This window comes from Mercenaria mercenaria, chromosome 6 (assembly GCF_021730395.1).
Source record: "Mercenaria mercenaria strain notata chromosome 6, MADL_Memer_1, whole genome shotgun sequence".
NCBI lineage: Eukaryota > Metazoa > Mollusca > Bivalvia > Venerida > Veneridae > Mercenaria > Mercenaria mercenaria.
Window position 1 is genome coordinate 74,392,116 of NC_069366.1, and position 13,615 is coordinate 74,405,730.

At 36.6% G+C, this 13,615-nt stretch overlaps 1 protein-coding gene across 2 annotated transcripts in view; it reads right to left on the bottom strand.

Moving 5' to 3' along the window:
- LOC123548520 (lipopolysaccharide-binding protein-like) overlaps nucleotides 1-13,615 on the bottom strand; it is a 33,145-nt gene that overhangs the window by 5,143 nt on the left and 14,387 nt on the right. For both annotated transcript variants that reach the window (XM_053546332.1, XM_053546331.1), the window contains 10 exons: nucleotides 11,688-11,787; nucleotides 10,886-11,008; nucleotides 9,958-10,028; nucleotides 8,490-8,644; nucleotides 7,486-7,549; nucleotides 2,919-3,010; nucleotides 2,383-2,562; nucleotides 1,823-1,903; nucleotides 1,109-1,279; nucleotides 297-364 (listed from right to left, as the gene is read on the bottom strand). In XM_053546332.1, the coding sequence (XP_053402307.1) occupies nucleotides 297-364; nucleotides 1,109-1,279; nucleotides 1,823-1,903; nucleotides 2,383-2,562; nucleotides 2,919-3,010; nucleotides 7,486-7,549; nucleotides 8,490-8,644; nucleotides 9,958-10,028; nucleotides 10,886-11,008; nucleotides 11,688-11,787 (1,105 nt within the window). The remainder of the gene's footprint in view (nucleotides 1-296; nucleotides 365-1,108; nucleotides 1,280-1,822; nucleotides 1,904-2,382; nucleotides 2,563-2,918; nucleotides 3,011-7,485; nucleotides 7,550-8,489; nucleotides 8,645-9,957; nucleotides 10,029-10,885; nucleotides 11,009-11,687; nucleotides 11,788-13,615) is intronic.

Below are 13,615 nucleotides of genomic sequence, written 5' to 3' on the forward strand. Positions count from 1 at the left end.
TCAATTATTAGCACATGTTTAGTCTTGGAAGTACAAAATTTTCGTATTTCATTGGTTTCATATTTTGATGTCAACGTCTTTCCACGTTGTTAAAATGTTTTATACTTCACACAGCCTCGTATTTAATTATTTTATTCAACTCGTTTAATATAATCAAAATGAAAAGGTACACATGTAATATCCTTTATTTTTTGTTATGCATCATATTATTACAGAATGATGATTAGCTGTAATGCTTTAAATTAAATAAGTCAGTTGATTTCATTTTCAGAAACATGAACTGTCACAGAACTTACTTGAGGTCGTTGATTCTTGCATACAGCAACTCATTCTGTATGGATACATTCACCGTTGTGAACATAATCTAAAATAATATAATCAATTAAATACATACATGTACTGGGACGATATACAATAATGCAATATTTTATGTCGTTATTAATCTAGTACACTTAAACAACACATCAGTTAAGGACCGCCTGTTTACATGTCTTTATATATCCGGTAAAAAGTCATTGTTGTTGTTTACAGAATTCTCATTCATCAGAGGTCCGGCCTAGTCTCGTCAATCAGGAAAACATGCTTGACCTCTGGTGTGCGAGAATAGCTCTAGAGCAGTAAATGTAATGTGGTTATAAATACTATAGAAATCTAACAAGCGACGAATCTCTCCATATTCACTGTAAAATCATGACATGAAAGGGTGTATTTCAATTGCTTTAATATCAAAATTCATTTCAGAAAACACTCAGTAACCGAGATTTAGTTAGAGACTTTATTTTAACAAAAGTCACATGATGGGGCAGTGTTTGCACATCTGTGTGCATGAAACGTAGAGCGCAGCATTTAAAATTATTACATGACTCATACAGACTGCCAGTCCATAGTTTGTGCCACTAGGCCGACCTCTTTTCGAAAAATAACTACGTGATATTTTATTTCTCATGTCGGGTAACAAAAAGAATACTTCTGACCTCGGGCAAATAGTACTGACTAATGACCGGTATAATATACTGTTCCCGTGTCGTTGGTACAATTTGTGCGGAACTGTATAAAAAATACTTTTTACCTAGTGCATTTAGTAATAAAAAGTACGGAGAAGGCTTACTGCATTAAGTGATAGAAGAAAAGGTGTGGAACTTGTCCCCGGTTTTGTTGCATAGAGATCGATCTTTCCTGCAAAGTTCAGACTCACTCCAGCGCTGGATACGTTCATTGTCGGGGTCTGCGTGCTGTTCATTCGCAACTCTACAACGCTGTTGGGGAACTTTTCCCCAATCTGTGAAAAATGCACAAGGATTGAAATTGCTAAACTTCCTTTGAAAAGTTGTATGGCTCAAGTATATGTCACAAGTAAGATTTGGTGTAGTATAGTAGCTTTTTTTACAATTTTCAGATTGTGCACGTCTATATTAATTTAAGTATGAAAGAATAACTGTGCTTGGAAATTAGTCCCAGAAAACGTCTGTACCAATGACCAGAGCAACTCTGAGATTCAACTGTAAAATTTTATTTTATTGATAACACAGTACAATGTAAGAACTGTTAGAAAGTACCCATTAATTCACCTGTAACATTCTCCGACTGAATGTTTTGTGTCCGAAACAACAGTAATACATTTATTATCAGCATTTGACAGTCCTATAAAATATTTCTGTCTACTGTATGATCAAACTTACCTGTAACGGGGATTTTCGATAATATTCAAAGAACACTGTAACGGAATACTTATCAACAGTAGCTTTTTAAGACAAAAATCAACTTACAGAATAGTTTTAGCTCTCTCGAGTTTGTAACGACATATTTGCAAACGGTGACTTACCTGAGGTATAAGTTTGCCAATACACTTGGGTATGAAGCCATCACACGTTGTGTTGAGAACACCCCTACCGCTGGGTGGTAGCTGAAACAACACACGAGATGAGTTACTATTTTGTATGTCTATAAGGTCTATAAACACTTGGTTCATATAATCACACAGGATTACTTTGCATAGCTTATATTTATTTCATTTACAACATGTTAAGGTACTCAACATTTTCAGTAAATGCGTAAATGGTGATTTTACAGAGTACGGTCGAATGACACCTCTTTTCACTATTTACCTTGTACAGAATACAGCCTCCTTTAGAAATTCCCAGACACCCCGCGAATGTTTCCGTGTTGTTGTTGTTTTTGTATTTTTCGTTTATTGAGAAGTTTTCTATCGACTGTTTATATCCTCGGTAAAAAGTACAGGGGACTCGAATTAAGTGAGTATATATGGTTATGTGAAAATGGACAGTGTTGAAAGTCGTCGTATCACAACTTTTTCGTACATACCTATGTTCTTACCTTACAGTTGAAAAGGGAATGCACGTGAAGACTTAAAAATCAACTTACGTCTTTCTGTGTCATATTGTAGACTAGGAATCCATGTTTCTGCGCTGTATAACCAATGGTATCAAACATGTAGTCAGACACCCATAGATACAGCATACTGTCTGTGTCTGTGTTCGTTGGCATTGGTGGAGGGATCAAAGGACTTTCGGTAGTCGGGGAACTCAACCAGAATATCTCTCCCTAAAATATGAAACAACTTAACCCGTTATCATTTGAACTGTCTGAATCAAAATTTCTGACTTAGTCTTTAAAACGGGCATTTTCATGTATGCTTTGAATTGATTTTTTTCACAAACACTCAACAATTGATTTCTAGATATATTCTGGATAAACCACAGAAATGCAATTGCATGTATTAAGAAAATAAATATCAGATCTTTTTTTATTATTTCTACTAGGACTACTTTTACATCCCGAAAGCGACTCTGTCATTTAATTCAATTGTTTTCAGCTAACAGAAATACCTTCATGAAAACATGAAAGTAAGACGCGTGAAAAAAAAATCGAAACAAAAAAGGGCTTTCAATTAGTCGTACCTTGTGAAAAGTCTCCATATACTGTGTTTGGAAACTAGGTTTCTGTGTAAGCCGGTAGTCCAGAAGGAACTTCTTTCCGAGTGGCGTTGTTACTATAATAGACATTAATTAATAAAATAATAACGTATAACTGAAATATGATCTCTCTGTGAATTCGTTGGATCTGAAGTTGGATTCATAATTTTAATGCAAATGAGAATTATCAAGTCTAAATGGTATCGGGAGAACCGAGGTGCCTATCCCGGCATTAATTCAGGCAAATGCCGGTACCTTAATAGATTAATAGATAATCCGGCCTATTTTGCATTGAAACACTGTGGGCACGGCGGCAGCAGGAATGGAACGTAAAGGGGTAAATTATTTTACTTAACAAGAGCTCGTCGAACACGAAATGCCCCCCTTGATGCATTTAGTAATTGCACAAGGAACAGAAATTATATGCTCACTGTAAACAAAAGTTCTATCATTCTGGTTTAATCTGACCTTGACCTTTAACCTATTAACCTAACAAGAGATTACAGAGTGATCTTGGCGCCATCCACTGAGCCATTTTTGAATGTTCCAAAATTCAAGACTAGCTCAAGGTCAAAATCAAGGTCAAATTTTGGTACAAAACAATGTGTATGTGGTCCAAATTTGAAAGCTGTGGCTTGAGAAATGTGAAAGTAGGTTACTAGATCAATTTCAAGGTCAAAGTTCATTTCGGTAGACAGAACTACGCATATGCTTCAAATTTGGAGGCTGTAGCTTGAGAAATGTGAAAGTAGGTAATAGGTAAAAATCAATGTCAAATTTCAATTCAGAACACAAAAATATGCATGCGGTCCAAATTTGAAGCCTGTAGCTTCAGAAATGTGAAATTAGGTCACTAGGTCAATCTCAAGATCAAAGTTCATTTCGGTACACAAAACTATGCATGTGGTTCAAATCTGAAGGCTGCAGCTTGAGAAATGTGAAAGTAGGTCACTAGGTCAAAATCAAGGTCAAATTTTATTTTGGAACAAAAACCTATGCATGTGGTTCAAATTTGAAGGCTGCAGCTTAAGAAATGTGAAAGTAGGTCACTAGGTCAAAATCAAGGTCAAATTTTATTTTGGAACAAACACCTATGCATGTGGTCCAAATTTGAAGCCTGTACCTTCAAAAATGTGAAAGTAGGCCACTAGGTCAATAACAAGGTCAAAGTTTGTTTCAGCACACAAACCTATGCATGTGGTCCAAATTTGAAGGCTGTAGCTACAGAAATGTGAAAGTAGGTCACTAGGTCAAGATCAAAGTCAACTCATGTCATGGTTCATCTTGCCACTCAAAACTATACATGTGGTCTAAATTTGAATGATGTAAGTTATGGACATGAAGATTCTAAGTTTTTCCCTATATAAGTCTATATGAACCATGTGACCCCTGGGACGGGGCCATATTTGACCCTAGAGGGATAATTTGAACAAACTTGGTTGAGAACCACTAGATGATGCTACATTACAAAATATATAAGCCATAGTCTTTGTGGTTTGGACAAGAAGATTTTCAATGTTTTTCCTTATATATAAGTCTATGTAAACCATGTGACCCCCAGGGCGGAGCCATATTTGATCCTAGGGGAATAATTTGAACAATCTTAGTAGAGGACTACTAGATGATGTCATATACAAAATATCAAAGCCCTAGACCCTGTGGTTATGGACAAGAGGTTTTTCAAAAAATGTTCCTATGTAAGTCTATATAAACCATGTGACCCCCGGGGTAGGGCCATATTTGACCCCAGGGAAATTATCTGAACAACCTTGGTAGTGGACCACTAGATTTTGCTACATACCAAATATCAAAGCCCTAGGCCCTATGGTTTCGGACAAGAAGATCAGAAACCGTTTAACTGTTCCTGGCCAATGTGACATCGATCTTTGACCTAATGACCTCAAAATCAATAGGGGTCATCTGCTGGTCATGGCCAACCTAACTATCAATTTTCCTGACACTAGGCCCAAGCGTTCTTGATTTATTGCCCGGAAACCATTTTACTGTTCCTGGTCACTGTGACTTTGACCTACTGACCTCAAAATCAATAGGGGTTATCTGCTGGTCATGACCAACCTCCCTATCAATTTTCGTGACCCTAGGCCTAAGCGTTCTTGAGTTATCATCCGGAAACCGTTTCACTGTGACCTTGACCTTTAACATACTGAACTCAAAATCAATAGGGGTCATCTGCTGGTCATGACCAACCTCCCCATCAACTTACATGATTCTAGGCCCAAGTGTTCTTGAGTTATCATCCGGAAACCGTTTTACTATTCAGGGTCACTGTGACCTTGACCTTTGATATACAACCACTAGATGATGCTACATTACAAAATATATAAGCCATAGTCTTTGTGGTTTGGACAAGAAGATTTTCAATGTTTTTCCTTATATAAGTCTATGTAAACCATGTGACCCCCAGGGCGGAGCCATATTTGACCCTAGGGGAATAATTTGAACAATCTTAGTAGAGGACTACTAGATGATGTCATAGCCCTATGCCCTGTGGTTATGGACAAGAGGTTTTTCAAAAAAGGTTCCTATGTAAGTCTATATAAACCATGTGACCCCCGGGGTGGGGCCATATTTGACCCCAGGGAAATAATCTGAACAATCTTGGTAGTGGACCACTAGATTTTGCTACATACCAAATATCAAAGCCCTAGGCCCTATGGTTTTGGACAAGAAGACAAGAAGATCAGAAACCGTTTAACTGTTCCATTAAGAAACTAAATGGGTTTTTTGGGGGTGGGGGTAAATGGGTGGGAGAGGGGGTGTAATGCAGACTGTTGTACTCTGCACATTGTCTCATCACCACCTGCCTATATTCCAAGTTTCAAGTCAATACCTTTAATACTTTTTACGTTATGCTCTGGACACAAAATATGACGGACAGATTTGACCTTGCTGTAACCTTGCTCTGACCTACCACTCTTGTCCATGCACTCTGCATATCGTCACATTGCCACCTACCTACACCGCAAGTCTGAAGTCACTATATATACCTTGAATGGTTAATACGTTATGCTCCGGACACGAAATATGACGGACAAATTTGACCTTTGAGCTCATATTGTGACCTTGACCTTTGACCTACAGAGCCGGTTCAAGGGCTTTGTACATCGTCTTATCGCCATCTACCTATATGCCATGTTTAAAGTCAATACCTTTATGGTTATAAAGTTTTGCTCCGGACACGAATTATGACGGACGGACAGAAGTACGTGCCATCACATATCACGTTTTGAAAAATTGTAGTGGAAAGATCTAAAAGACGGGTTGCTTCAAAAACCCAACAAGTATAGACTGATTATATGGGGATGAGGTAGAAAAAAGAGGTGTAGGGGATGTTTGATGGAAGGAACGGATAAATATTAAATATGGAAAGCCGCATTCAAAAAACGCAGCATTCCTAGACCACAGTAGAGTATGCATGCGCGTGCAAAAGACAAACACACACACACACACACACACACACACACACACACACACACAGGCATGCACGGATGAACGACGCATACACACGTACACACACATGGATAAAGCAAAACAAAGAGACAAGTCCAACAAAATGAACAAACAAAGAAACACAGAAGAGCACCGCTCATGGACGGGCGGTGGTAAAATCACCAGCCGGGAGCTCCAGGCAGTATTAAACGCGTTTTGGGCATGCCAGCCTCGCACTTACCATATTTTTCAACAGGTTAGACAAAAAAGTGTAAATAAAATCACTCCCGCTGAGAAAATCTCTAACATTAGTAAAATCATAACATAAAAATACGGTCAATCTGAGGTATCAGTATACCAGTGTTCTCAAACAACTTGTATGAAGTCAGGGCACCAACAGCCTAACTTTTAAGGGCACAGTTAAGCAAGTCGCAAGACAAAGTTCCACCCCCTTTGTCCGTTTTTTTTTGTATGATTTAGGAGAAAAGCTTCATAGAGTCTTACACTTTATTAGTCATCGCACCATCAAATAGGAAAGCGTAGCGACTAACGGAAGAAGGGTTAAGACATGGACCAACGAATCTCTACCAGTTTATACAAGGACTGTCCGATTACATTGCAGACACTGGGAACAACAAAAATTCTCAAAAGGTGTTCACAGCCTTTTCGGAACTCACTAGGAAAACTATATTAAAATATGTCACAGAATTATAATTCCATATTAAGTTAAAATGGAAAATATAACAATGAAAGACGCAAGTCCCGAAGTCATTTCCGCCAACCACATGTAGCGTAATGTTAAGATTTTTTCACTGGTTGTAGGTGCAGATGGGAATATCCGGCCCAAGGGTAAGTGTTGAGACGGTAACAAGGCTTTGTCGGGTTACCACATAACAGTTACACGGAAGCCGGATATTCCCATCTGCTCCTACAACCAGTGGCAGAATCTTTTTCCTGTATGCCATATTCAACACACAATGGTCGTCTGTGCATTATGTCCGCTAAGAATGACATTTTTTAAAGTTTGTGACAAACTCTTTATCATTATAGATATCTATATATTCACTTAATTAGCAAAAGCGCTAATTAAGACAAACCTTACCTTTTAACTTTGCAAGTTTCTTTTCACCATCCTCATTGATTTCTTTGTTGATCAATGTACACATCTGGTTAGAGATAACAAATTAATTGATTCAAGCAGCTCCAATCATACAAGGCTTTCAAGTATTTAAACTTAATTGAAAAAAAAATTAAACACAGAAAACACAAACAATATATACATGTGGTATGGTACAAAACATGAAAACGTATGGTATATATAGAGAAGTTTTGATTTTTTTCTCTAATGAAATAAAACCAAGGACTTAAAAACATGAAGAATCTTATGCTGCAGCTGTATAAATGATATTATATAATGAAATATTTTCTAACAAACTTTAATACACAATTTTCACGTTCAGAATAAGTAACATTCCGAGGATGGTCCAACGGAAATGTTAATGTCGCCGTAGCTCGTGTAACTCATTAAAGGTTTTCAGATCAAGCCTCGAATAAGATACACATTATCTGTTTGTGTGCGCAAAAAAGACCGCTTTTGGTATATACACCAACTAGTAGTCCAAAGAGTCTATGAGATTTTGCTTTAAACTTTCGATCGTCATTGCATGTGCTAGACTATCTTTCTGGTGGTTCCACTCTGCTAATTTTCCCGCGAAAAAAAAAGAGAATTTATATCAACATGTGAAGTTACTTGGAATTAAATATGAACGAATTGGTATGTGTCCATTTAGAATGTTGAACGTTATGATTTTCTTTTATAGATTGTCGAAATTGAATTTTTTATAAATTTTAGTAACCATTTGTGACAGTGGTAAGAACTCTTACAAGTATGTACCTCTGGGAGAGTGCTATATTATATCAGTCCGTCTCAAAGACTCTTTCTATACAAAAAGCGTCTTTGACACAAATTAATATGGCGTAGGTACCTGTTTCTTTAATGTGTCTCTAATGACGCCCTCAACTTTACTTCTGAACAGGTTATACACGCCTCAAAGACTCTTTCTATACAAAAAGCGTCTTTGACACAAATTAATATGGCGTAGATACCTGTTTCTTTAATGTATCTTTAATGACGCCCTCAACTTTACTTCTGAACAGGTTATACAGCCATGCCATTCCTCCGTGAAACTTGAACGACACGTCAGCAACGTTACTGCTACAACTTCTAGCCGCAATAGTTGGTCTTCCATTTACATCATTGCCTGTGCGAAAATTAAACAGGTAAGAAGTTTTGAAACACGTGTGTAGCAAAATCCCTACACGTAATAATAATCATATCCTGAAACTGTGTACGAAACAAAAACATTATTTTTTCCGCCATACGGATATCTACACGTTCAAAACTTTCGATTAAATTTTTGCATATACATTTTGAACAGTTTCGGCTAAATTTTGAGAGAAAAAAATGCTCTGAGTTCTGCGTCTCAAATGCACATTGAAATAAAAAAAATACGGTACCCACACAAATATTAAATCTCAAAGTACGCATTTATAATGCAAAGTCCGTGTCTTCTGAGCAAAATAAATTGTTGCATATCAAACTGATAATGACACAAGCAAATTCGAGTTCGGTCTCGCCCGCAAGTTAATATCACGAGTTATAACTCATGTGACTGTTTATACCCTACCCTGCTAAATTTCTATAACTTCATCTTTCAGTTTGGATAGTACCATTAACTGCTTACCAAAAGATACTGACTGAATGGCGAACAGTGCCGATCATAATCAGCCTGCACATCTACATTGGACAGATTCAGTCGTGTTCAGATTCAGTCGTGTTCAGCATGATAAGGTTTAATAATAAAACGAAACGAACATGTTTCATACAAGGGCAAAACATTCAATGATAGAAGTTTCTGTACTATTGGTCCAAAACTGTGGAATGAACTGTCGTTAGAACTACGTAAAAGTAAATCACTTAACACATTAAAAAAATATCTTAAGACACTGTATTTCAGAGAGTTCGTGTCACTGTTTTAAATTTTTTGATAACTGTTTTATATGCGATAGCAGCAGGTGATAGTTTTTAAATTTTTGTAAAAGGTTTTACATTTCAACATTTGTATTTTAAAGTTTGTTTAATTACAAGTATTTGTTGGTACAGGCATTATGGGTAGGATAGTGTGTAGTATTTCTTCTTTTTTTTGCAAATAGTCTGTGATGGTACCACTTACCGGGGGGTTTGAACATCTATATGTATCGCGGCTGAGCGTACCAAGTAAGGCATTAAGCACTGGTATTCGCAATAGGGGTAAAATAACCTCAGTGGGGATAGTTGCAGTCATGACTTTTTGTTTGAATAAGGCTGTTATGACTGTTATTAATGTCGTTATTATTATTATGTACAACGCCATTAAATATGTCACTGTAAAGAAATAGGCGTTTAATCAAATTATTCAGTTTCAGTTTTAAAATCGAAAACAAATCTCGTATATCATTGTATATAACTATATAGACTTCCCAAAGACTCACTTCTCTTGAAGTGATTAACTAGACAACAGGTGTAATTACATACCAATATCTACCCCTAAACTGAAGGACACCCCAGACACTGAAGCGTCGAAACTCCCACCGTCGGAAATAAACCTGAAAGAAATATAACAGACGTGCAGCGTAAAACATAAGAGTATTTGTATGTTAACCCAACGGTTTATCAAACCTTTCAAATTGTGTAAAACAATACATGCAATAAGTATCATAAAATCTGGAAAGTAGATCCCTCGGAAACACCGAGAACAAACAGTGAAAATTGCAGACTCGGTTTGATTGAGCCACAAGCAGTAATGGAAAACGCAACACTGCCCATGTCTCGTCTATTATTCATATCAAATGTAAGTGTGATAGATACTCTGTAAAATATGATACAGAATGCAATTATTTGTTTTGAGTGAATAATGAGAAAATTTCAAACATTTTCACGAGCGCGTAGCAAGAGTGAAAATGTGAAAACGGTCTTACTTCATAGTCAGATATGCCCTTTAAGTACCAAAAATAAACAATTTTTATGCTAAATTACGTTGAAATATGTATTTTGCAATAAAGTCGGACCTCAGAACGGAGGAACAGACCCGCGTAGACGAACATGACGCTAGACGTTTTGTGACGTTACAGATACGCACATTGCATAAAAAGTTCCGGCATTTTGTTTTATCTTTTGCAAAATAACGTTATATAAATTGATATGTATACTATATATAAAGAACAATTTGAAAGTTAGTTCGTTTTAGGTAAAACAATCAGAAATTAATACACAATGTACAAATAGATCGAGTCGGCAAAGCTATATCATTCACAGGGACTTATATAGATATTTCATTCGTAAAACAAAGTATTTCACAATTTAGCATAATTACAGAAATATTCATAGAGTTATACGACAAAATTGTAACATTAATTTTTTTTTATATTTTTTCTTTTATAAGAAACCTGAAAATTCTGATTACCATTTTTTGTAATGGAAGTCACCATGAACTTTGATAGCTGCGTTTGAACCTTTCCACGAGAGACCATCTCCAGGGACGATGCCAAGTGTACTTGTAGGAGGGTTAAACTGCTGAACATTGATGCTGGAATGTGATGTTAACGTTATACGAATGTGGAACACCTTTAATGTGAAACACGTTTCTAAATTCGATGTAGTACTTATATTTATAAAAGAGAAGACAAAAAAAGCATAACATTCTATAATATAATCACTAACATATTTCTATAACCGCCCAACTACCAATCCTCCATCCCCCAATCCCATCCCGCCCTTCAGGCCCTGAGAACCCTTAAAAGAGAATCATGCGTAGTCGCATTTTTATCTCAAGGAAGTTTATAGTTTTATCCCAATCAATATCAGGAAGTTTGTACTTAAGTGCAGCCTGCATGTGTTGTGGCAAAATGTCTAAATCAAATACAAACAATTCATGCCGTTACAGACCGAGCTTTTTCTGAGTCACTCTCGCATCCACTTGAAGACGTACTGTTGGTCAGTCCGAAATTACTTAATCACCATTGGCAACACAAGAAAGACCATGTGATATTATTTCTTCAAATTTCTGGTGTGGCAGATTCGGAAAAAAATGTCACTTGCTATTCGTTAATTCAGAGAAAAGTTAACACTGTTACATACATTTTATATTTCCCAAAAGTAAAATCTTATGAAAGATGCCCAATCAGCATTAACTAAAAGACGTGTCGCAATAAAGCTGACATCTAGAGGATGGCTAGCGTGAAGCCGCACATTTCTGTTTTACATACTTGGTAATGTCGTATTTGAAGCCCGATGCCTTGCCGCTCTGGTTGGGTATTTTCAATTTCTGAACATTTGCCTTCAGTGCCTGAATAGCTACGTCATTAGCTGAAACACACAAGGACAATCTTTGAAAAAGATACATTTCTATTTGCCCTAATCGTGCCGTTATTAATCTAATTGGTATAAAAAGCAAAACAGATTTGTTCGGAAGGAATGATACATTTGAGAGCTTTGAAAACAAAACTGTAATTCAGAAATTTGTCATCATGTACAAACTTATTTCGTTGACAATTACTATTCATAACGAATAACGACAATTTCTGTCTTGGAATGTAGCCTCTATCCAACTTAGTGTTTTCCCACTATTATACATCAGCCCTCATGGCGAAAAGCCTGATACTCTTAGAAATTTCTAAAAAAATGTAAGGCATGTCATTGACTGAAAAAGTATGATGGAAAAATAGTGGCCTTAGAACACCTCTCACGGAAATTAAGTTTTAACAGCCTCACTCTAATTACTAAACCCAATTCATCCTTATATTAAAAATCATTTGAAACAATAATATGTCGGGTAAGGAGAATTATCGCATAGTGCGGCAGTTTTCCTTTGATCTTTGCAGTATGTTAAACATGGTAACACACATTAATACTACAAAATCTGTGCTGATATTTTACAAAACTGTTACGATATATATCAACACAGAAATCTCTATAGAGTTTCATTAGAAAACAAGAGGACCATGATGGTCCTGAATCGCTCACCTGTTCCCACATGACCCAGTTTTGAGTATGACGTCGTTTTTTTATATTATTTGACATAGTGATCTAGTTTTTGAGCTCATGTGACCCAGTTTGAACTTGACCTAGATATCATCAAGATAAAAATTCTGACCAATTTGCATGAAGATCCATTGAAAAATATGGCCTCTAGAGAGGTCAAAAGATTTTTCTAATTTTAGACCTACTGACCTAGTTTTTGACCGCAGTTGACCCAGTATCAAACTTGAACTAGATATCATCAAGATGAACATTCAGACCAACTTTCATACAGATCCCGTGAAAAGTATGGCCTCTAGATGGTCACAAGGTTTTTTTATTATTTGACCTACTGACCTAGTTTTTGACGGCACGTGACCCAGTTTCAAACTTGACCTAGATATCATCAAGATGAACATTCTGACCAATTTTCATGAAGATCGATTCAAGGGTATGGCCTCTAGAGAGGTCACAAGGTTTTTCTATTTTAAGACCTACTGACCTAGATTTTGATCGCAGTTCACCCAGTTTCAAACTTGACCTATATAACATCAAGATAAACATTCAGACTAACTTTCATACAAATCCCATGAAAACTTTGACGTCTAGAGAGGTCACAACGTTTTTTCATTCTTTGACCTACTGACCTACTTTTTGAGGACACGTGACCCACTTTCAAACCTGACCTAGATATCATCAAGATGAACATTCTGACCAATTTTTATGAAGATCCATTCACACGTATGGTCTCTAGAGAGGTCACAAGGTTTTTCTATTTTTACACCTACTGACCTAGTTTTTGATTGCACGTGACCCAGTTTCAAACTTGACCTAGATATCATCAAGATAAACATTCAGACTAACTTTCATACAGATCCCATGAAAAGCATGGCCTTTAGAGAGGTCACAAGGTTTTTCTATTATTTGACCTACTGACCTAGTTTTTAAAGGCACGTGACCCAGTTTTAAACTTGACCCAGATGTCATCAAGGTGAACGTTCTGACCAATTTTCATGAAGATCTTGTAAAATATATGGCCTCTAGAGAGGTCACAATGTTTTTCTATTTTTAGACCTACTGACCTAGTTTTTGACGGCACGTGACCCAGTTTCAAACTTGACCTAGATATCATCAAGGTGAACATTCTCACCAATTTTCATGAAGTTCTTATCAAATA